Source organism: Grus americana, chromosome 10 (genome assembly GCF_028858705.1).
Source record: "Grus americana isolate bGruAme1 chromosome 10, bGruAme1.mat, whole genome shotgun sequence".
Taxonomy (NCBI): Eukaryota; Metazoa; Chordata; class Aves; order Gruiformes; family Gruidae; genus Grus; species Grus americana.
In genome coordinates, this window is record NC_072861.1 from 11,092,269 (window position 1) to 11,117,022 (window position 24,754).

At 41.4% G+C, this 24,754-nt stretch overlaps 1 protein-coding gene across 1 annotated transcript in view; it reads left to right on the plus strand.

Moving 5' to 3' along the window:
* Nucleotides 1–21,167, plus strand: part of LOC129210930 (tropomodulin-2) — a 35,293-nt gene extending 14,126 nt beyond the window's left edge. Inside the window, exons 4-10 of the mRNA XM_054837319.1 lie at nt 8,725–8,847; nt 11,088–11,174; nt 13,839–13,969; nt 14,592–14,699; nt 14,956–15,099; nt 15,415–15,559; nt 17,639–21,167. Of these exons, the coding sequence (XP_054693294.1) occupies nt 8,725–8,847; nt 11,088–11,174; nt 13,839–13,969; nt 14,592–14,699; nt 14,956–15,099; nt 15,415–15,559; nt 17,639–17,673 (773 nt within the window). The 3' untranslated portion in view covers nt 17,674–21,167. The remainder of the gene's footprint in view (nt 1–8,724; nt 8,848–11,087; nt 11,175–13,838; nt 13,970–14,591; nt 14,700–14,955; nt 15,100–15,414; nt 15,560–17,638) is intronic.
* Nucleotides 21,168–24,754: the final 3,587 nt, after the last annotated feature.

Here is a 24,754-nt window from a genome sequence, read left to right on the forward strand (position 1 = left end):
TCTGTTATGAGAGAGACCATGTTGATGGTCTCTAAGGTGTATTTAGAGACTGGTAAATATTTATATGATTATCTTATATAGATGTCTGTTAAATGATTTCTTTACGTTATAGCAGCACTATTATGTCGCCAAACTGTAAATAGTCCCCAATTAATTTTACACTAATTCTGCTAGTTAAAAATTAAGTTCTGGGGCAGCTCCAAAACGCATCCAGCTGTGTATAATTAGAAATGGGAGGTGTTGATGTCAGTGTACCATTTGGCACTATTTACCACCTGAGAATATTTGTGTGTCAGTAGGATTAGAATATGTCAAGTGCTGTTTAAGCTTTTGTCACTGTTTTGTACTTTGATATTTATCTGCCACTGGGAAAGCATTTATTTTTTCAAAGTTGGAAGTGGGATGCTTCTACCAAATGTTAAGTGACATTTCTACCAGTTCCTTTGTTTATCACACAAAGCTGATACTGCCTTGAAAATTCAGTGATGAGCCGAAAAGGAGGCATTTAAAATATCCTCCTTCCAGAATAGTCTGTGATACATCATTATTGTTTATCTAGTGTCTCTCTCTTTTTTCATGTTAATGTTTTATTGGAGAGTTCTTGACTAAAGAGGAATACCGAACAGCTGCTGAAGGACAAGATTCAGTTGCCTACACTGGTCTCTATATGCTGAACACAACCATCAGGTTTTGATTGTGCTAGAAAACAAGCCAGAACAAATTCCAGAGCTGACGGGGATATTCAGAGTGGTTAGAACACAGGAAGTGTTAAATACGAGCTCAAGGTGGGGGGCTGGTCGTGCAGGGAGTTGCCTTGGTTTTGATTGCAATCGCGGTTTTGAGAGGTTGGAAATGTTGGGCAAAAACAACTAAATGTATGGCATGCATTAGGGTTTTGACCTGCTGCCATATTTCAGCTTGTTAACATACTACATTAATTGGTGTATGAAAAGAAGGTTTTAAGCCTGGATTGGATAGCTCTCAAATTTCAACGAAAACCCAATTTTTGTGCTGAACCAGGGCCAGAACGGTCACAGCCTGAGAGGCGCACACCCAAACCGGCCACCAAGCAGATTTTTCAGACCTCTTCAGCCCTAACACAAGTCAGGGGTGGGTACTTCGTTTGAATGTCCCCATGGCGAGTGTTTGCTCCCGTTGTGCTACGCAAACAGTCTGGTGGCTTTCAGGAACTTTGTGCAACACGGCTCTTAATCAGCCATTCCCACAAACAGAGGGTTCGCTATTAATGAGGTGTAGGGAGTTAGGGCTGATAATTGTAACCATAGTGATTAGCAGTTTGTAAGTGTTTATCTTATGTATTTTTGGATTAGTTCCTACTTAGGACAGAGATTCTAGAAATCCTTACATAGAACCTGATGAACTACAGAAGTTACTGACCCACTGCATTTAACACATGTAGCTGGAACAGCCGGTTATCACACTTAGATCACTGTGAAGCCTTTTCTGTATCATTTTCAAGTTCATCAAAGGTCCAGAAATAAAAAGAAAAGGTGGAGAAAGTGAGGGGCAGTGCAGGTACAAAATATTACAGCGCAATGTCAGTGGTGCCTGTTTTCTCTTACTGAATGCGGTACGTACATCTGATCTCAGTTAAGATCTGAGTACTACTGTAATACAAACATAAACTATTAACAACGTTTCTGTTTCTGCTTTGTTGCAGTGGTTCTCTTAAGTACACGATATTAATGAAACATAATTGAAAAAAGTTCTGTTGTAAAATATCATAAGATACGAAGAGTTGGCCGTGCGATTTTTAAATGCTGTAAAGATTGCTGTTTCAACCCTTCACCACTATCCCTGTTTTCTGCAAGGCCTTCCACTCCTTGCCAAACCATTTCATTTTGGATCCGATTCAGTTCTCATCAAAGTCATGGAAACACTCCAGTGGACCGGGCTATTATTATTTGTGGCTGGAAAGGGAAGGGGAACACGCTTGTATGTGATTAAATGCTAACATTTTTAGCCAACTGATAGAAGGGAAAAGAAAGAAAATAAGGATGATTAAACCAGAGAACTTTTGGCCAAACTGCTGCTTTCAGTTGCTCTGGCAGAGACCATCTATCTATCTCGCATGTTGTGCTGTGCCAAGCAGAGTATCAATACGCAGCACTAGTAATAACGGCAGTCATTTTCAGAAGGTCAGAGTATTAGAGTAGATGCTAACGAGTTCCAATTCCAGTTTCTCTAACTGACTCTATGTAAAAAAGTTAAGGGTTAGTTTAGAGACACGGAATCAATCTTTCTTGGATTGACAAAGGCAGTCTTTTCACCCCCAATGCTGAAACGGTTTGTTTAAATTTTTGCCACCTTCTCCCTGTTCTTCAAGTCTTAAATTCAGAGCCGATGTTTGTCTTTCAAAGCATTGAAACTGCTGCAGTTGCTGACAGCAGTGCCTCTAGCCAGTGCCTTTCACTGCTTGCTTTTGTAAGACCCTGTTTTAGTTGCTCGTGACTTTGCCAAACTCACACAGTTCACACTGAAATTTCCCATGCTGGGAGTCTGCCTCGAGCTGAATTTTTGGAAAGTGTCAGCAAAAAGGACTCAGCTGTTTCCAAGAACAAGATTAGGAGAAAACACATTGTTTTAGCCATCTAAAGTAAATTTTTCCAGCTGCTTTTTTATGAGCTGCAGTGCCTCCATGCTTTGAAGAGGGGACTTGAAATGTATGCCTTTTGCAGTCCCCAGGGAAATACACTTGAACTTGGCATCTTCAAAATATTGTACTTTCTTGTACATCCCGTTTGTTATAGTGTTCTCCAAACATTCCCCCGCAGTGAGTATTGGTCGTGTCCTCAGCGCTTCGCCTGCGTGTGCAGACAGCAGAGCAGCGCCTGGAGAGACCTGGCGTGGCCGGCTGGAGGGTGCGTGGGCTGTGCTGGATGCTCTTGAAAATTGCTGTCACACCAGAACCAGGGCAGGGAGACTTTCTCCTGCTCTGACAGTGTTCCCCTCACTTTGTGAGGGCACTGTAAAGGAGAAAAAAGAGTAAATGGCCAGCAGAGAGGCTAGGGCAGAGAGGTGGAGGGATCGGTTGTTGAGGAGCTGTGTGAATCTGGTCAGGATGAAGGACTAGATGTGGCAGCTCTGGGGAAAGGAGCTGTAGTAGGAGAGAGCAGTGGAAAGAAGAGGGCAGAGGGAAAGGAGGTGGTGGGAAGGGTCGGCTTCAAAGATGAACAGGACCAGGAGACACAGGGGATAGGGAAGGCACAGGGGGCAATGAGGATAGGAACAGAGGAGGAGGATAGGTGAGATGGGAGAAAAGAGGCCAGAGAGGAACATCACTAGTGTGGCATCTAGCTCTGCCTAAGTTTCAGGGTTCTTTGATGTCCCCGAGAACCTGAAGCCCAGCAGCACAGCTTGACTCTCTTCCTCCCCTGCTGCCATTCCACGTCAGACAGAAGAGCGAGCTTTCTGCTGCTGTTGGTGAAGCAGGTTAACCCAGGTGGCAATCCAGAGGACCTCTGTAGGACTCCAGGGATCCTAACTGTTGTGATAATCCACATGAGGGACTGATGAAGTTCTGGGCTTCCTTCTGTTTTAAAGATTATAGGTTGGCTTTTGTTTATTTTTATTTGAGAAAGTATACTTTTCAGAAGAATTCTTTAAAGGGTATCGCTAAGGTGGCAGAGTCACAGCACGCTGCCAAAGATGCTGCTGCAATTTAACTTCACTCTTTGTGTATGCGCACAATGGATTTAATAACTTTGGAAAGCTTAACTCTGCAGCCTTCCTATGCCATTATCATAATTTTTAAGGCATAGAATATGCAGACACTAATCCAAGAGTAACAGTACAGCAGCAATTACGATACTGCATTTTAATTACTGCTAGCTTTCAGCCTCACGCTTATTTGAATTTGGCCTGTTTTCTTCTCCATAATACAAATTTCTTCCTGATAAGAACTAATTTAGCTCCATTTTCATAGAACTCTGTAGAGAAGTTTAAGTAAGCTTCAAAAAAAAGAGTAGTGCAAAATGGAAAAAGTGAATCAGGTGCCTGTGATTTATGCAAGGCAGATTTCCAAGATTATTGAATTTCACTTCTAAGGTCAGTGTAGCATTTTGCAATTGAGAATAAACAGGCACTCACTGTAGTCAGTGATTCACTGAAAAGTAAGAAGTAATAAGTGTAACCAGATATTTTCTTGAAAGTACAATAGTATGAACTACAGTTTGTAGGAAAAGAAAGTACATTATTCTTTTACAATTATGACAAAAAATGCATTTGTATTATAAAATTAAGTAACTATCCTTAATAAAACTGATTTTTAAACAAAAGGACATTTTTACAGCTAGTATAAATGGGCTTATTTCCCATTGCTCTGTGCTTTGTTGAGTTTTGGCTTGTACAATTTTGACTTGTACAAAGTGGGAATAAATACTAAGTATTTATAATAAATAAAAATGGTGGCAATTTATATTTATTCACAAAAGTCTAATGACATAAGAAGGAAGACAGAGAGAAGACACACCAGAAATTATGTTCCAAATGCTGTAAAGTATAAATGAAGATAAATCCTCAAAATGTTTTTTAGATTGGTGTGCTGGTTTTGGCTACATTAGTAAGATCCTAGCAACTATGCTACTAAACTCTCTCCCCGCCCAATAACAATAAACAAATAAACTTACTTCAGGAAAATACACTTGAAGTAGTTCCCTGCTCAATGAATGCATTTCCTATGGATGTGCATACGTGGCTATGTAGTTAACTATGCTTGTGTAAGGAGCTGAAGTTAGTGATACGTCTCATTTCCTTGCTTTACTTTGACATTGCTTTAATGGGGGCATTTGCATAATGCAGGAAATCAGAGCTTGCTGAAACCAAGTGGCAAAATTAGGTCCATGGTTTTCATGACAGTACCCAGGGTATTTCTTTTTCTCACAGAATTTACTTTCCTTTTATCTCACTCGGCATTTCTATGTGTCTCTGTAGTCTTTTTTACTGAATCCTTCTTCCCTGGTTCTCAATGGATTTCCCCCCCGAGCCTCCTTTGAGTAAAAGATGAACCGTATCATATTTCAGTTTTGCAGCGTGTGAAAAGGTGTAGGTCTGCTGTTAGACTGAGCCTGGACAAATCTCTACTCGCTCCACTCACAGTCAGAAAATCCCCTGGGTCGTCATCCAGGTCACCCCAGGCACTTTTCCCAGTTTGACAGAAAAAAGAAGAGAATTGCATTGGTTTACACTTAAAGTTTCATGTTGAAAAAAAAGCACTTTGGATTCCAGATATTTTGGGTTTATATGCATGTGTAAAAATAACATTATATTTTAATGCTTACTTATTTTTTAACTGGAATTGAATTTTGTTTTGCAGTTAAACACAATAATATATTACAATTGTACACAAATGTGGTTCTCTTACTGTTGTTAACACTGATGTAGCTCAAGTATGATAGGTATAAACATAACTTTTGTCACTCTGTTTTTCATTGGTAGAAAGATAAGCTATTACTATTAAGACTTAGCGCAGGACATTAGTATATTCTGGAGGCAAAATGTAACACGGCCACCATTAATCATACCAAATAGAATGTTATAATAAAGTACCTTCTAAGATACAGTGAGAATATAAAGAACACCAAGAGCAGCAGCCTTCCTTCATAAATCTCACTTTAAAATAATAAAACGTCACTATTCTTCCGAGGCTTCTTCCAAATCATAAATTTTAAATTTAAGCTGGGCCATTGAAACGAGCAAACCACAATCCATATTTTATTTTGTCAGTGAATTCCATGATGGCACTGTATAATGAATTTACAACGTACGGATGGGGGACTAGGAGGGAGCTCCCAGATCTTTAAAGTCTGTCCTTAAAATAATGAAGGAAAACTTGTTGACAGCCATCTGTAAGTACAGACACACAGTTTTACTGTCGGTGGACAGGTAACAAATTCCTAATAACATGCTAAATGTATAAGCTCTTCTAACCTCCATCTGCTATGCTACAGCATCTCTTCACGGTGGGATTATGCAAAAGAATGTTCTTATCTAGATAGCAGAAAAAAGAATATTTTTAACATGCCACTGGACAACAGCAAGGCCCACATTTATTAAAGATATATATTACCATCTTTGACATGACCTTGCTCCTTTAAATATTTCATATAACCAGTAATAGAATTTTTTTCTACAACATTTGCCAAGAATGTTTTAAATGAAACTATCATTGGGAGTCATATACACATTTAAAAAGATTTGGGCTGCCATCCAAGAATTACATATGCCTGAAACAAATGCTTAAAAATTGTATTCCTATATATGTGAACTGCAGGGAAAAAGTATAAGCCTGAACTGGTTTCCATTACCCCTGGATTTCTTGCTACACAAGATACTTGGCCTACCCACATCCAAAGTCCATAGAGAAGGACCAACTGTAGTACATTTCATGTCCAGTTTACACAAGACTCCAGGTCCTGTGTCCCCTTACAACGTTATACGTGAAAGTACAGACTTCCATCAGTATTTGTTAACAGTCTGGCTGGGGTTAGGGTCTAGCGAAGAATCACGCGTTGCCTGATGGAGAGATGTTTCGTGTGAGCTACGGCTCTGTGGAGTATAGCTGTGAAGGGATAGTATTATCAGTCAGGATTAAAGGTAAGTAGGATTCCCTCAAGATCTCAGATGACCTACTGATTACTTGAAACTCATGTGGAATCACCAGTGATCTGAAAGGAAAATATTTTATGAACAGTAGTCCTCGCTATTGAGTGTTTACTGAGATATTCTGATTAATTTTGTTCTTCTAGCTTCCAATATAGTCATGATTTTTTTCTCTTAAGTGTTATCCTTACGAGTCAAGCTGGCATCAAGTTAAATCTTGGTCAGTGGTGTCTGGCAGTTGCCATCCAACACTTCAGATTAGGTGGTAGTACAGAGAGAGTCTGAAATCTTAGCACCTGTCCTGTTATGAAATCTGGAGAGCGTGACTAATCTATATTCAGAGAGTATTTCTAGCCCACATTTCCAACTTGACTTTTGTTTGATGTTGCTGAGATGGCTGTCTCTGATTCCTATCACCCAGTGCATGGTGAAAGTGAAATGATTCTTACCTTTGGCCCACAAAGGCTTGGAAAATGAATCATAATATGACACTACTTTGTCTTTCTACATAACCTTCTGTCCGGTTTTGTACTCAGAAATTATTTAGCCTTAGTACAAATATCTCTAGGGTAAATAATTCAAATCTTGCATCAGTAAACAATGCCAGAGTTTCAGAAATTCCCATTAAAATTGTTTTCTGACCTTATTCAGTAACCTCAGTCATGGAAGCTGATAGTATAGAAATTGCTGTAGGCAAACTTGTATGAAAGTGATAAATGAATTGGGTATTATTGTGGACATGAAAATGACACTTTGGACCATTTGGGGAAAAATTAAGCCACAAAAGCCACAAAAGGATGACAGTGTTGCAAAACCAGAGGCAAAGCATCTATAGTTCAACACTAAATATCAGAACTGCATTTATTCACAGTAACAAAGTAATACCGCTAATACAGTTAAAATGAAACTATTTTAGAGACATTTCAGAAAGCGACAGGATGCTTCAAGCATTACATCTAGAGTGTACAAAGCTGCACTAGAAGACAATTTAAAGTTGACAGTGGGCCAAAGCCACCTGTATCCAAAGGTCATCACAGCTTCATTACAATGGGATTAACTAAAGCCTGCTTGAGAACTAGTTGTTAGGCACAAGGTGTCCGCAGCGGACAGTACAAGATGGGAATTCACAGAATTATTGGAGCAATGACACTGTCTGTTGCATGTGGCCTCATCTAATATGTTACTGACTGTATGGGTTTGGTACAGGAAAGTGATGAGCGGGAGAAAAGCCCGAGCAGCGCTAGTGACTGACGTGCAGCCCCAGCTCTGATTTCAAGGCTCTTGCTCCAAGCATTTGCAGTTACATCATCACACTGCTGAGGTTAACTGTAATAGCAGGCTACAGGAGGAGCGGGACGTTTTGTGGTGTTTCTGGATTTATCCTACAGCTTGCTCATTGCAGCAGAAGGGCTGATGATCTCAGTCTTGGGGAATATCGCATGGAGACACACACCTGCTAACCCCAATGTAACAGCAGTATACAAGGAGGGACAAATAGGTCAGGAGTCTTTCTTGGGGAACATCTGGTTCAGTTCAGTTCAGACTTTTCAGGCCTGCTTAGATGATCAGGATAAAGCTATTTATGTGAATGATCATGAGGAGACACAGAGGGGAGACGCTCATGGAGAGGCTGGGAATTAAACTGAGTGACTGGAAGAGAACACGTTTGCGGAGCTTTCAGGCTCTGGTATGGAATTTGGTAAACTGAGAGGTTCCTGCAGTAGGATGGTTTTAACTGCTTCTGGTACCTCATTTAAATGAAAGGATGAAATTTCTGCAAGCTTTTTGTATAGACCTGATTCTGCCTATTTAAGGCCACAGGAACTTCAGAAAAATTCTAGCTATGACTGTTCCTGGGGATTTATTTTAGGAAATTTGTTTCCACATTAACAATCCAACACAGAGAAGAAGTCTGCACCTTTTATTATTAAACTCTGTTAAGATCCTGGTATGGAGGACAGCATCAAGAAAGAAAGAAAGAGGAAAACACGCACTTGGTATTTCCAGGCAGTTCCACTGTCACAGACCTATTCCCCTACTGCCAGGAGGCAGAGTTGTTCCTCCAATAATTCATTACTCACTGTGGCTTTTTTCTTCTCTTAGGAAAAATATTTATCCCTAAAGAAAAGCCCATAGAAACACGTACAGAAGAAAAAGTGACCCTGGATCCGGAACTAGAAGAAGCCCTGGCCAGCGCTTCAGATACTGAGCTCTATGACCTTGCAGGTTAGATAACGTATAGGTATGATCCCCCTACACATCCAGTCCATCTCTGCCTAGACCTGCCCCCAGGAGTGTCTCATGATCATCTCAAGTACCTGCTGTTTCACTATACAGACAGGTGGCCTACCTATGGGCCACACATTGCCCATGACGACTTCAAGCGTGACTCAACAGCTGCTGTGTTTTAGACTTCCCTCATCTACTTATGACTGATGTGGCAGGCAAGGGGAGAAGCTGAACCCACTAATACGATTTGGGGAAAGGAAGGGTAGATGGTAGACTGCAGGCTGGGGTGTTTGCATTGTAGTGGAGACGATTGATCTCAGTGTATCTGCATTGTTTGTAGCGTACCATTGCTACCTCCTCAACTCTGACACCCCAAATGGCAGGATGAATGTGCTACAGGATGCAATGGATGGAGATTCTGCATCCATGAGGAAATTTGGAATCTAACCCCTTGAACCAGAAAATTGGTTGCCAGCTGATTAGACCTGGGTACCTTCACCACTTTTAATTCTTTTCCTTGAATTCAGAGTATAACCTCACGTTCTAGAGTGTGCACAAAGGAAATAATTTTGAAGAGTATCCACTTGCACAAATAACATTTGAACCTACAGCATAACAAAGACTAATCTGTAGTTCTTGAGCTGCCTGTGACTTTCAAGCAGTTAGTACCATGGATATGTCATATGTTTATGCTAGCAGAAGATCATCTGAATCCCTAATTTAGGAAGAAGCAAACCAGCCAGGGCTAGTGAGATTAATGTCAATGGGTCCTCATCCTAAAACCCTGCTCAACCTAGTGTTGAGACCTCCCTATGGGACTGCTGACATCTCCTGCCTTGTCCACCCAGTTCAGAGTGGATCCTACCCTACCCTGGGCTCTCTGAGGTCCATGGTCTACCTTTTTGGGCCCTTGTCTATACAAAACTTTTGGTGGGACAATTGCAACTGTATTGACAATTTTTTTGTTTTCACTAGGAAAATCTAAATGAAATATTTCAGCATATTAGATTAATCTGAATCTGGGTTAGATCAACGTTAAACTCAAAACTCTTGTAGCTACTATATTGTCCTATTGAAGGATATGATCTTCCCATTATCTTCTGTAATTCTTGGCTACACCACCCATTTCTAGATACATTAGCCTTGGCTCTGGCTGAAATGTGGTGTATCACAGGGTTATAATGCAGCTGGCACTTCTCAGGAAATCTGAAGTTCATGGAATGAGGTTCCAAGTTTTGCTCAGCTCTGGTCAGTATCCAGCCATTCATGATAGAATTTGTAGGTATCGAAATCTAATGAAAAACAGCGAGTAGCACACCTACTGCCCAAAGTTCTGAAAACAGGCAGCTAAAGAGTCATTTGCTTAAAGAACAGACTATTTTCCGTAAGAAAAAACTGATGCTGAAAGTAAAAATCTACGTCAAGTTAGCAACTTTTAATTAATGCATGATCCTATAGAATAAAGTCCAATTAGATAATTTATGGGAGAAGTATCAGCGAATACAGCGAACAATTTATTCTCTGACACTATGAAAGTTCATTTGCACAAAAGATGACTTTGCAGCTTCTTTTATGGAGTTTTGGTTTCTCTTGTCATTTCTTTCATAATAGTTTATATCCTCACTATTTATTTTAAAGTCCTGGAATATATATTTTATTTTCCAAGCACATCAGCATCCATATGCTTCTATAAGAAACCCCCATGTGAAAGCCAATTTATTAAGCTAACCACATGTACAGTCAAATTCTTCTCAAATATGCCAGACAATACAACAAAGAGCAGTAAGAGGTTCAGGTTGTATATTAGGGGAAAAAAAAAATAATTAGGAGTGTAGCACTGAAACTAGTTACCCCAAGAGACCGTGGGATTTCCATCCCCGGATGTTTTCAGGATCCAGTTGAACAAAGCCACGGCTGACCTGGTTAATGCTGGCAACACTCCTGCTTGAGAGGGAGGCTGGACAAGATGACCCGCAGCCGTTCCTTCCAGCTGGCACTTCTGTGATATGCATACTACATTGATTCGGCTGTTCAAAAACCTATATTAAAGCTGTCTGTATCTCCAGTATTTAGACCTCTAAAGACTCTCCCTACAAGCAAGCATGACTCAGAGTTAACATTTTATAAAGGGGCTTTTGTTTGGGGAACTAAACTAGAATTTATAGCAGATTTTTTTTCTGCAGTGTCTGCACCTACTATTAACATTGTATCCTGTTGCTGGTATTTACACATTTTAGCTGTTCTTGGAGTGCACAACATGGTCAACAACCCAAAATTTGATGAAGGAGGAGCCCGCAGTAAAGATGGAAAAGGCACCGTGAGAAGTAAGCAAGCAGATTTCTCTTGTGGGCTATATGTCATCTTTAGGGACTTGTACATCTATAGGTTGGGTGTATTGGTCTAATTTAGTGTAATGTAACAGGGCCTTAAGTTGATTGATATAATTAATCATGAGGGGGAGCTCTTTAAAGTAAATACACTCTTAAAATTCATTATGTATAATAATAGCAGCACTGTGCAAGTAAATCATTCCTGAGGAGCTTTGTTTTCCTGGAGAGCAATATCTATCTGGCTCTGCAGAGGTGCTTGAAAAGATAGGAGTATTTGAGAAGCCAAGACATAGATATTTTCATTCCACTTCAGTGCAGGCAGTGGACAGAAAGCAGCGAGCTGTAGCTAAGAGGTGGCCACAGCACAGAACGACGTCTAACCACGGGGTTTGAACATGGCAGAATCCCTGGCGGAGTCACATCAAGCTGCGTTCACAGTGACGCAAGGACCGCGTGGATGTGCTCCTGCCCTGGCTACTCTCTCTGATCTACGACCTCCAGCTTAGTCCCGCGGCAGCGTGTGTAAACATTGTCTGTTATACGGCTCCTTAGGTACACGGGAAGTGTAATCATTTAGGAAATCCCCCAGCAGAAACAGCTGTAGTTATTAAAAACAAATCCAGAAATGTTTGCACCGAATAAGCAGACCTTTGGTGAATCAGGTCTCAGCTCAGGAACCGCCAGGAGGCTGGACAGTGGCAGCAATCAGTACATCTGAATTCCAGGCTTTTCTTGAGAGCTGCCAAGCCTCGATCCAGAGCTCATCACTTCCAAGCTCTGGGATATCAAGTGGGCTAAACTTTGCTTTTTAAGACAAAATTGTGGAATGCTCTTTTCCAGGGAAGTAGTACTCAAAAAATGTTTTCTTCTTGTAAGGCCATAAGAACAGCAGCTATTTTTACCAAGGACTTTCATTTCCATCCTTCTTTACTAAAGGGGAGGTGGGAAAGTAGACAGGACACCGTGTCACTTCATTTTTCTCAGGATTAAGACTGTTCTGCAAGCCTCTCCAGTGGGGCCCTGTGCAAGCTGCCATCTATCTCATAACAGGCAACTGCATGCATTACTAATCCACATAGATTTCAGATTATTTTTGTTGTACAGAGTCAAAATGTCAGCTATGTGAGTCAGCTAAACTATGCTCCAATCACAGACTTAAGAACCAGAAAATCACTGTCACATCACTTTATTCTTTGGTCCAAAAGCAATACCTTTTCTTAGCCAAGTGAAATGCTTCAGTAAAAGAGGGAGACATCTCAAAATTGCCCATCAATGTGGCAAAACAGCTCCATTATTAAAAAAACAAGATAAAATTCATGGGAAGCAACAAGAAGTAGAAAGTGAAAAATATTGCTAACTCTGGACTGAGCATACTGTGGGATCTAACCTGAGGACAGGGAGCAAGTCTCTCTCTAGCTCCCAGCTTGGCAGGGTATCGCCACAAGTGAAAAAAATGCTTTGCTGCTTTTTTTTTTTTTTCCACTTTCCATCCTTGCCTCCAAGATAGAGTGAATTCTCTCTATACATTTACCAGTAGTTTTCAATTTCCTGCTCCCTAGGAAGGCTGGGGTGTTACTCAGGCATATGTGAGGTCTCTCAGGGAATTAGCGAACAAAAGAGTTCAGGGTAAAAGGGAGCAGAGTGAAAACCAGCTCGAGGTTTGTGTATGACTTCATCTCTGCTAAGAGTATGAGTTCTAAAAAATATTTTTCTTTTGGCGTATGATATGGCATGAACTTTACCCATTGCACTGAACAGAAATGCGTAGTACATTGAGACTTGAGCACAAATCTTCAAAATAACTCACTGCAGCATGAAGTAAAAGGGTTTAAAACATACTTGTGGTCAGTAACATATTCCTTTCTTGCCTCTAGTGGCTTGGGTGGTCAGGGCTTATAAATTAATCTCCACAACTATATGCGTGGGAATTAGAAATACTAATTGTGTTCTGAGCTTTGATTTTTATGCATCTCTAAGAATATTTATAGCTCGTAGCTGCCAACATTAAAAACTGTCTCTCTTTGGAGCATGAATACTCAAAGACTTCATAAATCTTGGTGCTGGCAGGCAGACTTGCTTTTCATGCTTTGATAGCTTTATTATTTAGAAAGTGCAGATGTTGCAATTTTACAAGAGCTAATTGAATTTATAGTAAGGCTGATAGCATCGGCTTAGAGAAGGAAACTTGAGGGGCCTCCTGATGGTGTTCCTTTATGTTCACAAAGTCTACGCATAGGTGCAGGGACATTTTCTCACTAATGTAGTGGGCAAGTTCTGAGCACACCTTCCTTTACAGGTGTTACACAAAGAACAAAGCAGCCCTTAGAGTATATTACATCCTATACAATAGTCTTTAAAGCTGCTTTGGCTCAGATTAATTGTACTGGGACTTCTGTACAGAAAAGAGGAATTTGCCCGTGACGATACTGCCCAGCTGCTGTGACTGCAGCCTCCAGCCAGTGACACGCTTCTGGATGTGCAGAAGGTGTGAAGGGCGCGGCAGTGGTAACAGGGCTAATTCTCCTATTTCCAAGTTTTGTGGTTCATAAATCCTTTCTTGAATGCTACAGTACAAACCTAAATGGAAATTGAAAAGCCAGATCGTTACTGATGATGCCTGTTCCTCGCATCAACATTTCATGAGATCTTGTGTTGCAGATGTGGTGAAAGGTGAAAAAGTCAAGCCCATCTTTGAGGAGCCACCTAATCCGACCAACGTGGAAGCAAGTTTACAAAGGATAAAAGCAAATGATCCTAGTCTCATAGAAATTAATCTCAACAACATAAAGGTAGATGCTATGGTTTCATTTATGTCATCATAGGAGGGTTTATTCAAATATTTCCAAAGCCATTGCCTTTTATCTTCAAATTTTGTCTCTCTCTCCCGTGCAGAAAAAGCAGGGGACACAGGAAAAAGGGTGCGGAGGGAACTGTTACAGAGGCTCCAAGGCTGTCAATGCCTGATACTGAATTAGATGCCAATTAAGAGCCCAAGGGGTCACTCCCTCTGGATGCCTGCCTTTAGCAGATTGTAAAGCAAGATATCTCATGGGCACTATATAATCATCACTGGCCAAATTCAATTAGCCCACACATGCAAATGGAGGAGGAGCTAGCATGCAGAGACTGAACAACCAGCAGCAAAATAGGAAAGTAGCTCAGAGATCGGTCACGTGCTTGCGTTGGCCTGACCCAATTAACGGCAGTGCTGATATCGCATCCTAGCACGGGTCTCTGAAGGCCACTGCGAGCAGAGTATGCATTGTGTATTCCAAGATACTCTTAAAAGCATTGGGTATGTTTAAATTGCATAGATTGTGGCTATTAATCAATCAGTTTGATAATAATTAAAATCAGTGTCTAGTGATGTGACTGGCTTTCCCACTTACTGGCTTTATCTTCTTAATGCAGAATATTCCTATTCCAACACTGAAGGAATTTGCAAAAGCTTTGGAAAACAATACATATGTGAAGACATTCAGCCTTGCAGCCACTCGAAGCAACGACCCTGTAGCTATTGTAAGTTTAAACACTGTTTAGAAAAACCCCCACAAATTTTAAATAGGTCTATGTCTGCATTCTTCATTTTCCCTTGCAGAATTTCCCTGTGAATGTACAAAGCAGAAGTGTAATCTCTTCTGATCTACCTTTATGTTCTTCTAAGCCTATTTGTGTTTTATTTCTTTGTAGGTACTAAGCCATGTTTTGCACTTTCTCTGTTATTCCCTGAAGCTCTCAAGATATTGTCTCATATTCCCTCTTTCTGACCCCTCAGGCATTTGCAGATATGTTGAAAGTGAACAAAACACTGAAGAGTCTGAATGTAGAATCCAACTTCATCACTGGGACGGGTATTTTGGCACTGATTGATGCACTGAAAGAGAATGAATCCCTGACAGAGATTAAAATTGACAACCAGGTAAAGAGAGCACTGAGTGAGTCCACTTTTGTTTCCCTTCTATATGGATTCCCAGAGGGTTCTCCTAGAGGGCTCTGGCAAAGTCAAGGCAGCCTCTGTGGCTCAGTTGTTTTGCAGTTCATGTGCAACCAAACAGTGGAAAACTTCCAAATAAAACTGGTCAAAGCCAAATATAAAACCCAGAGCAAAATCTCTAGGGATAGGATTCTCTTTGTAGTTTGCAGCACAGTACTGAAATATAACCGCTTATTTCTCTCTCATATGAAAACAAATATTTTCTTTTCTTTTGGGGACATTTCACCACATAACCAACAGAGGCAGCAGCTTGGGACAGCTGTAGAGATGGAGATTGCCAAGATGCTGGAGGAGAACTCCAAGATTCTCAAGTTTGGATACCAGTTCACAAAGCAAGGTCCAAGAACCAGGGTAGCAGCAGCTATCACTAAGAACAACGATTTGGGTAAGATGCTACTACATCTACTCATCACTTGTTTATGTGAGCCAAGCCCTGACCTTCCTAGACACAACTCTTCCTGTCTAATCTTCCTAAGATTGACTTTTAATTCTAAATGTTCAATCTGCTATACGTGAGGGGTGATGCACAGCTCCATGGACTCCAGGGTAGAAAACAGCAAAGATCTTACTGTGATTAGGAGCCACTATTATTCTTCTCCTTCTCCCACTCCTGGGAAGGGGAGTTACTTCAGCCTTTTCCATGGAGCACCCTGGATTTCCAGCTGCCCTGTCAGCTGTTCTGGCCAGTAAATAGAGAGCCAAACCCATCCTGTTTGTTCAGTGAACACAGAAGTCCTCGCTTCTTTGCCCTACCCATGACAGACCAAGCCTGCCCAACCAAGGGAACAGAAAAAGACTTTCCTGCCTGTGCGACCAAGTACAGGCAAAGACAATAAAGCTTTGCAAGTGTTACCTGTGACATGCTCTGCACTCAATACACAGAACAAGGAGATGATTAGGCAGTAGTTTACAGTAAGAAGGAAAAAAAATTAATTATGTTTTTTTAATCAATTCTACTTCAAAGAGGGGTGTCAAACCATGATGCCTTTACTGGCTTCAGCTTGGGTTTCTCTCTGTGAGAACTAAGATAAAAGTTCAGCTAGAACCTATTTCTTTCACGCATACTTTTTTTTCAGTTTTAATTTTTAGCAGTACCTAAGCATTCCAGTGATATACTATTGGTTCTGAACCTATTAGTGTCCCAGAATGGTATTTGAAACGTCCCACCAACAAAGAGAGAAAGACCTCTTTTTTTCCACTGTTTAAACCAGTTGCCATTAGATGTATGTCCTGCACCTAATCTTCATTTTCCTGCTTTTATATTGCATGGTTTTGTTCAAGATTTAGTAGGACAGAATTCAATAAAATAAAGGAAGCAACAAAACACTGAAAGCAGACACAAATGACTGATGCTACACTGTAGGCTTTGGAATAATGCAGTCTGTTTGCCAACAAAGCACTAAGAAATAAACCCCCTGATAGTAATATACTGTTTTTATTGACTTTCTGTAGTGAAAAGTATTCACTCATCCATCCAGTTTTACTGCTTTTGTTCTGTACTTCAGCAGTTTAATATCAGAAACAGGACATGAGAGTTTGATGCAACACCAAGTTTTGTATCACACAAACACAACCTCACTAATCCTCTCTGGCCAAATCAGAGAAGAGTCAATACATTTTTATTAGAGTATGGAGTAGCAAATGCTGCCCAGCTAAGCCTACTCTGTACCAGCTGTAACATATCCTAAGTGCTGTAAAAATTCACATGGGGCTGCTTGTCAAAATAATCCTGCCCATAACACAAAGCTCATCACTCTCTGCTTTGCTAAGTGGCAACGTCAACCTACTTGGTTTCTAGCGAGAATCCAGAGTTAATTAATATACTATCAGATGGTTGATGCAACCGGACCATGTGAAGTTTAAACAGAAAATTTAAGGTCCAATGTAATGTTTTCCTTGTTGCCAATACTCACTGATATCACTACTTAAGAGTGCTTCAAATTATTTTCTAAAAGGGTATGATTATTGCTTATCTATAGTATACACTTGTGCAATTACAAGAGTTATTAATTTTTGATGCATAATGTTTAAATAATCCAGAGCACTGCCATGCAGACTAGAGCAGACCAGTGTCAACTTAGCTGGAACACAGTGCCTTTTAGAAGAACAATAAAACTATAACAAAAATCTAAATGGAACCAGTGGGAGGAAGCACTGAAATGGTGATTTCTTCATCATCTAAAACCTTTAGCTCAGAATCCAAATTTTATAGAAAATGTATTGATATGAATACTTGGTGAAATTCTACAGTCTGTGATACAGAAAAGTGCAGTTTTGATAGAATGGTTTTATTTAGCATTAAAATGTGTTAATATGGCATTTATGGACATAATCCTGCTGAATATTTCTTAGAAGCTCCTTCCCTCCTATTCATGTTACTGGGAAGGGAGTGTGTCAGTGAGAAAAGTCCTTAGGCTCTCAGGAAAGCAATAACGACTGCTCTTTTCTTATTTTATTGGTCTAGTTCGTAAAAAGCGGGTGGAAGGAGAGCGGCAGTAGCCACACCACAGAGGATGCAAGGCAAGATTGGAAGCCAACAACCGCAATCTTAGAGTGTTCACTGGTCAGAAGGGAATGCACTGGAAAACCATTACGATGGGAGTTGCTCGTTTCTGTTAATGTCTCCTTTTAACCCTGAAAACATAGCCTGTTCATTTTTAACTTTCACAGTTAATTTAATTTTTATGAGAAAGTTTCATAGTTGGTTTGATTTTAATGAAAAAAATGTTTTGCAATATCGGAGGCCAATATACAGAATCTTAACTGTGTTACTGAGCATAACATATAGTGACTCCTACCCTTATTTTAGACACTTTTTGAGATGTTAAAATATGATCTTGTGTATGGATAAGGGATTCTCTGCTGCAAACAGAAATATTAGGGCCAAGTTCTGCAATGCCTTATGTGAGTAATCCTTACTTATAGTCCTGCCAAACTGAATCCTGCACCGGGATGCTCCCAGGAGTAGAACTAGTAATGCCAGTAGAGGTTTGCAGGATCACACCTTTGAGCCTCTGTCCTGCAGTGGGATCTGGGCAGCTGGACCCACACTGGAACAGCGCCCTTCTACCGTCTTGGGTCTCCACCCGTCCAGGTCCAAGTGCAGGATCACGCCTAGACATATAAACATTGTCAAAGCCTATTTGTTTACATAAGCTTAGGTGGATCAGTTTCGCAATGTTACGCTGATATTTGTGATCCTTACTCCACATTGTAAAGTAATATTAGTGCTGCCAATCCTATAGACTGAATGTTTTGGATTTTTTCCTAGGCCAACAGGTTTTGATTTGCTACTAGAATGCACAGTTTACAGCTATTAATCTAAACAAGTATTCTGAGCAATATTTGTTTTGCTTTGAGCCATGCGTTTGACTTTTTAGTTCTGGTATTTATGTACATTTGGTAGTATTATAGAACTGTTCTCAGGACCTTTTAGATGAAGATTAATTAAACAGTTAATCCAGGAGAGCAGCTGTGCTACCAGGAAAACATATTAAAAGAGTAGTTGTGACAACTACATAATTTACATTTAAAAGCTCCAGTTCAGGTTTGTCCCTGTATCACAAGGCACTTAGATATTCGTGTCAGTGCTTAGCTGACTAAGGGCAGATTTAAGCATATGCACAAAAGCTTCGCTAAATCAGGGCCTTAACTCAGACACTGGACATAATCTTAACCCAGTGGAAAACACTTGTGAAGCAGCTAACCCCAATGCTCAACAGCATCAAAGTTTTAGTAAGAATTCGGTCTGATGTTTCATTTTGTGTATTTTACAGTTTAAAGCTATTCTCTACCGCTGCTTTATCACTGCCAACAGTTGTCTCTAACAGCCAGAGGTTCATTTTGGCTGCTCGCACACACGCTGTGAGAGCTAAGGGAGACTCGGGTTAGGTGCGTCACACATACCAATGCTTTCAGAAAGCTGCAGAAACGCACCTGGGGCGAACGCTGCTACCCGGGAAACACTAGCCTCTCCTCCAAGAGCTCCTTCAGGACAACAGGGATGGAGCGCTGCTTCCTTCACCTGGGTGATGGGACAATGCTGGAGGTCATGGTCACTGCAGTGTGCTCCTGACCCGGGGGAGAGCTGTGAGCCACTGTGCAGCTGGGCATCCAGGGATTAGAAACCGGGGAGCCCCCGGAGCAGCCAGTACACATCTGACATACTTCCCTGAGTGATGTTTTCGTGACCAGAGCTTGAGTGCAAGCTAACTGGATGAACCCTCCCTCTGTGCCTTTTACAAAGGAAATTAGTAGGTCCAAGGCAACACTCTTCCTGTTGGATACTGGTCTTCATACTGGGGTCCAAACTGAATAACATACACTTAAATCCTACTTAAAATAGTTTGCTAAAGTGGTCTGCTGAGATGGGATCTAAAGTGTAGTATCCAGGCTTACTTCCCTAGAGAGCTCTCAGTCTTCACAATTTCCATCTCTCCCTCCCTTCCTCAAAATAAGACTGAAACCTTTGCTTTGCAAGTAAAAAACATAACACACAGGGGAGCCTTGCTGAGATTTTTCCCTAGATCCATGCAGGATTTACTGTGAAACACTTTGATATCTCATTAAAAAAATTGACAAGTTCTGTAACAGTCATAACTCTGCATGGGCTTAAATAAACAGTCCCTAAAAAACATGTGAATTACCGGGGGATACTGGGCTTTGCAGCATCTAGTCTCATGGGTAGGAAGAATCCCCATCCCCAAAACCAGATTATGGTTACTGAAACTTCAGTGGTTAGAATCACACTGCCCCTATTTTCTTCTTTTCCTTTGATCCAACCAAGGGAATCCCAACCATCAATTTTTTTTTTTTAATGTATTTTAAAAATTTTTTTTTTTATTGGTTACTTTTTTTTAAAGGCTGGTACATATATAAGTTTAAGGGAAACAAGTGCAATCCATTTCTAGTCTTAATTGCCATTTAAGGTGTTGGTATTTGCATGCAGCAGTTTAAGAAGGATGGATTGGTCTGACTGCTTCGTGATGTCCGCAGCATGTCATCCTGTACAGCTTTGCTCAGCGCCACACAAGTGGTTATACAGTCAGGTGGCCCCATTCATGTCAGCTACAGTTTGCATCCTGGACCAGGGGACCTGGCTGGGGAAGGCCCTGGGGGCTCTCTGTCCCTGCGCCTGCCATGCTCTTTGCACAGGCCCCTTTCCTCTGAAGGGAGGATTCCTCAGGCACCCAGAGCATCACCTCAAACACCAGCCCCACCGCACACTAGCAGACAGTGCCTGGAGCCACGCAGCCCGTGGCAGGGACCTGGGAGGTCTGGCTCCTTGCAGCATGCCTGAGGAGAACTCCTAATCCCCAGCCATTTTCTCCAGGCAGCTGCTGCCAGCCCCTGCCGGGGGGCTCGGTGACCAGGGACATCTCTGTCCTGCCTTCTCTGCGTGCTCCACACAAGGGCTCGGTTGTCACCTGGCCTTGAGCATCAACAAGCCAAACACTGCAACAATACAAGGATCTGTTCAATACAACAATGGCACACAATGGTGATGCTTGGAGGCAGATTTTTCATATCAATATAGGATTATTTAGCTGATTAAAGTCTCTGCAACCAACGTGAAAGGGGGTCAGGATGTGACTAGTTATTTTAAATTCTGCTTTTAAACAACACCTGGCATACGCAATGCTGAATGGGGAACAGGGACAGAAGACTTTTTCTTAAGCAAATGTTCAGGAGTAACTTTGTCAATTTTTGCACATTGCTTCTCATGTTGACAGCTTCGGTTTGGTTTGTATTTTTTATACAGTTTTTTCATGGAAAAGCTCAACTTTGTGTGTGTCCTAACATATATGTGAATCATAGCGTGCACTAAGGACCATATGTGTACATGTATAACTAGATGAAGATGTTATCTCTGGAACAAAAGTAATTGCATGCGCACAGTGTGGTGCATATTACTCAAGAGGAAGGGAATTACCATGCTATGTAACAGTGACTCCCCAACATTGTGGTTTTTCTAAATAAATCTTCATAAAGGATTTGGCTTTTGCAATTTCTTGTGGCTTTACGCATTGAATCAAGCCTCCCCCTTGATGTTCTGACATCAGATTGAGCAGCTTTCTCCACTGTGGCTCTTGCAGCTTTTGCTCCTCTGGATTATCTCTTCCCCTCCCATTACACGCACTGGGCTGGAGCTCTGCAAATGATGGTGGGGTGCTCAGAACCAGGACTGGGAGCAGAGAAACCTGGATTCTCCTCCCAGGTATAACAGACCTCCCAGATTTAAAGCAAGTTCATCATACCTGTTCATGCCTTGGCTTGCACAACTCTGGCATCAACCCAATACTTTCCTGCCTCCCAACTCAGTGAATGCTTGTGCAACTCAGATTCTCAGAGGAAGGTGCAGCAAGAAATAGAGAAAGGCACATTTCTCTAAAGGAAATAAATGGGAACTTAAAAATTCCCATGTTCAAAATGTGTCACTATCTGAAATACTTTGGATCAGATTTCTGTGATGCATCTAGATCTGCACATGAAAACCCCTGGGATTTTCAGGAGTGACCAGGTACCAGCTCTCACCAGCTGCAACATAAGGTTAGATATACAAGATAGTGGTTCCTGTCCTTAGACAGCTACATACCATGAGAATCTGGCCCAGGTGCCCAACCCCCTTTTTGGGAACTTACATGCTTTTGAAAATTATGCCCCATATCCCAAGACTAGATTGTATTACTAGCATTCTTTTTTTTTTAAAATATTCATCGTGGCTCTAAAAATAAGTGCAGAGTAAAAAATAAAGACAACAGAAAAGCAGAACTCTTATTCTACAATGCTTAATATTTTCTTTAGCTCTCGTTTCAATTTTTACAGCTCTGAAGTTACATGACAAAGCAAATAGATCTCTGAAGGCTGCTGTTGTTTTAAGTAAAAAAGGAGTCAATCTATAAAAGGTTACTGCCATTAGAGCTGCAGAGACTAGATTTCATGTTTCCTTTATCACTAACTCAGGGAAGAGAGATTTCACTGTTCTGCCAAATTTAGAATCCAATTCAACTGTGTGAAGTTGTACGCATAAAATCACTGTTCTCTGATCAGGATTTTGCATCCAAAACATAGGAGAAGCACTATACCAAGTTATCCCTCCTTCAGATTGCAGGCTCTCTGAGTAGAAGCTAAGTGGGCTTTCCACGAGCATCACGTGGAGAGGCACTTGTTTCCTGCCCTCTCTTCTCCACACAGTGTCTCAGTAATTTTCCATATGGCACCTCATTAGAATTTGACACCGAGAACATACACTGATTTCTTGCAGGGTATACGCAGCTCTAAGCTTTAAGGGAATCAAGCACATTAGACTATGCCTTTAGACAGTCTACAAAGTTAATGAATTGTTAAGCTGACCCTTAGAACCTATGCTGCATGTTAAAACACACTGCAAAACACATATAACTACACCTGCATAAAGACAGTTGAAAAACCCTCAGAACATCTCCCCACAGACAACATGCTCTCTGCAATCCCAGGGAGGTTCAGTTTGCCCACAGAGAAACAAAACATCTTCCCTACCCATATAAAGACTGCCTTTACTTATGTCAATACTCTGAAATCTCAAAGTATCTTTCTACTTTTCCTCTATTGCATGCCAAAAAAATAAATGAGGCTTCAGGAAAGTGAGGAAATCTCATAGTGAAAGAAGAGGAGATATCTGTGTCCCAGTACATGGTTCTGCTGGGACTTGCAGGGCCCAACGTCAGCAGGAGCACTCATGGGAACTATGCAGTGCAATTCTGAGATCCTCAGTTGTAAGGGAATCAGAGAATACAGCTGCAGAGAAGCTTGTGGGGTCATACACTCCATTTCCTATCTCCAGGATAGGATTTTATTTCTACATACTTCGTAGCTTTTGCAAAAAGACTGGTTTTGGTCCTGCATCCCTTTCTTTACAGGGGTTGTGTTGAAGTCCCTTGGGATTTTGACTATGAATGCAACACGTGCCAAGGAACACAGATACCATATCCCACCTTCTCATTCTGAACCTTTGTTTTAGGTATCAGCTCCTTCCCTTGCACCTGCTTCTTTGCAGAATGAAAATTTCATTTACAAACAGTTGAAAAATAACTCATTTACAAAAAAAAGGACTGATACTATTCTTAGAGTCTCTGAGCATGCATCTTCATGTCTTTGCTATTCCAATCTGTTCACTCCTTTCCCAAGCCTGAGCAACAGCAGTGCAAGCCCCAGGTGCTTCATTTTCTACAAGGAATGCTGGGTCAGTCTCCCTGTGAACATGACATGGAGTGACAGTCTGAACTGCAGCAAGCTGCATTTACCACTGGCCATCCACCTCCTGGTGCTGCCATGCAGAACGTCCCTGGAGAGACTCTAGGGAGTTTTAATAGAAGATCAAAGAGGTGCAAGCTGACTAAGTGTGCTGCCATACTGCAGTAGCTCTGATCTGCCTGCATGTTTCTCTAGCTGCAGCCAGGAGCTCTGCACTCTGTGCCCAGGGTGAAGCTGCTGCCAAACCTGCAGAAGGCTGGCATCCAAACGCAGCTCGGGGAAAGCACTGACTGCTGGAGGAGAGAAACCACAGGGTGAGTACTCTGCTGGGTGTGAGCATGTTGGACAGCAACCACTACACCATGCAGCTCAAACTTTTTAACTATTTTAATACAGGATAGCATTTGCACATTAAAAACCACCACCACCAAGGAATCTGTCATTCTAATCTGTTTCAGCTATATCAAATATTTGTCTGTCTGAATGGAACAGAATGATCAATGGCATTTGATGTTTCCTTTGTGAGGAAGAGCAGGAGTGGAAAAAAAAACCCAGCAGAATTGTGTTCAGCTGGTTCCCAACCACAGTAAAGTGCTTTAAATATTCATGCTTTTCTTGTCCATTCCAGTAAAGCAGATGAGCACAAACAAAAGCAGCACAAGGGGCCCCCCTTAATGAGGGTCTGTTTGTCTCATAGCCAGCTGCCTGACTTTATTGAGTCTGGCATTAGGTAGACTCGTTCAGTGAGCAAGGGAGGAGAAAATAAGGCCGTCATAAAGCAATTGCATGCATTGTTTCACTCTTGATCTTTTCTGACCATGACTGCATTGATAATATATTGAACAGAATCTGGAAGCAATGTTTCATACTTGCAAATTGTTTGTTTCCCAGCTGTCACCACAGGTATAGGTCACCTGGACACTCAATCTATGTTGGTGAACACTACAGATAAAGAACTCCCCAAATCTGAGAATCTTGCATTAATTCTGCCACTTGTCCATGAAAAGGTTATATACTCATTCTCTCTCTAAATCAGCATTATGAGCTTTCAGACGATGATAGTGGATAAAGAGATCACTGCATACAAGTGGTGAACCAGGGTGCTGGCATCCTCGCTCAGTTTGTCCTCCACCAGCGTCAGCACACTGCATGCACTGGCGTTCATCAGCCACATTAACGAGGTTGCTTAGAGGTCAAATCCATTTTCTTGTCATTATAACAGTTCACTTAACTTTGCATTCAGGAACAAAAATGAAGACTTGGCAGGAGCCGCTAGCCAGGCTTCCCCCACAGCCTGTCCCCCTGTCCCCCCCCGCCCCAGCTGCCTGGCCCCGCTAGGCAGCACAGT